The 1,212-nt window shown below is 36.6% G+C and overlaps 2 protein-coding genes across 2 annotated transcripts in view; one reads left to right on the top strand and one right to left on the bottom strand.

Annotated features, from left to right (window-relative positions):
* The window catches only part of LOC119594115, a 9,666-nt gene that overhangs the window by 5,279 nt on the left and 3,175 nt on the right, over positions 1 to 1,212 (bottom strand). The window contains exons 8-10 of the mRNA XM_037943174.1: positions 885 to 1,062; positions 480 to 679; positions 159 to 336 (exon numbers count right to left, since the gene is read on the bottom strand). Coding sequence (XP_037799102.1) covers positions 159 to 336; positions 480 to 679; positions 885 to 1,062 — 556 coding nt within the window. The remainder of the gene's footprint in view (positions 1 to 158; positions 337 to 479; positions 680 to 884; positions 1,063 to 1,212) is intronic.
* Positions 1 to 1,212, top strand: part of LOC119594116 (guanylate cyclase soluble subunit beta-2-like) — a gene marked incomplete at its 5' end in the record, with an annotated part of 17,953 nt that overhangs the window by 13,648 nt on the left and 3,093 nt on the right.

Here is a 1,212-nt window from a genome sequence, read left to right as displayed (position 1 = left end):
ATAAAATAACAGAAAATATGATGGGTACCCAAGAGTTTAAGTCACTATAAAGAAAAATATCCAAGGAAAATGTTTTCAAAGTGTATCTATATGACATTTTCTCTATGTAGTCTACATCTCAATATACAATGACTATTCTCTATTCCTACTTTACTTACCTACTTGAAGATCCACAGCCTGAAAGTGGGTAAGGAAATTGTCTCTCTGGTGCAATGAAAGTAGTCGTGTGGTGTAGCTGACAACAGAATCAACCTGCTTTTTTATCCATGTCACATCCTGTGTATACAGCCTCTCCTTCAGCCCTGCCCATATCCGATGTACTTCTTGCTTTGTCACCTGCATGCACATCACTTTAGTAACAAACAGACTTCTTGTATGTAGGTCCATAAGATTAAAAATGAATAAAATACTGTATAGAGCAAATAAATGAAAATATATAAACATACAATAAATAACAAAAAAATGAATAATATCCTTACCAAACTAAAAGCTGAAGGATCCATGATAAGGTCCAAGCACTCCTGCAGCTGAGTAACAGTAGCCATCCAGTGTTTGACCAACATGAGAGCATGGCCGTAAGCATTAGGGTGAGGATCTGTGTAGGCTGTAACAATAGCAGGGACTAAACATCCCTCCAGCCACTCCAGTGTCTGCAGACTGTCACGAATTATCCGGACTCCTGTTTGTGTTAAGTTTATATACAAATATAGACTTATCAGGCTGATTATAAAAAAAATAATTATTCTACATTAAAATATATATGGATTGATATTTATTGATTATCATTTTCCATTATATACATGAATCTTTCTCATAAATAAATTTGACAGATCTACTTGAAGATCTTATAGTTTACAGTTCTATGTGTTCCTCTCATTACTCACTAGTAATGTCTGTAGTACAAGCAGTAGCAAAGCCTCCTATTTGGAATATACGATCAACATGAAGGTCAAAGTCAGCAACAAGAGGATCCAAAGCATTTTGGTCTCGACACTGACTGTCTTTCTCAGGAGTGAGCATGGCAGTCATTGACTGAAGAGGTGCCAGGGGTGTGGCAAAAGTCTATGGATGGAGAACAAGTCTCATTGTATGTAAGTCTTAGGATGGCCCTGACTACTGCGATAATGCATGAAGAGCATCTGGGTTTAAATCATGAATGAACATAAATGCAAATATACAAGCAAATGGACCTAAGGGGTGTAATAATCACTC

Source organism: Penaeus monodon, chromosome 33 (assembly GCF_015228065.2).
Source record: "Penaeus monodon isolate SGIC_2016 chromosome 33, NSTDA_Pmon_1, whole genome shotgun sequence".
Classification (NCBI taxonomy): Eukaryota; Metazoa; Arthropoda; class Malacostraca; order Decapoda; family Penaeidae; genus Penaeus; species Penaeus monodon.
This window is presented reverse-complemented; position numbering and strand designations above follow the sequence as displayed.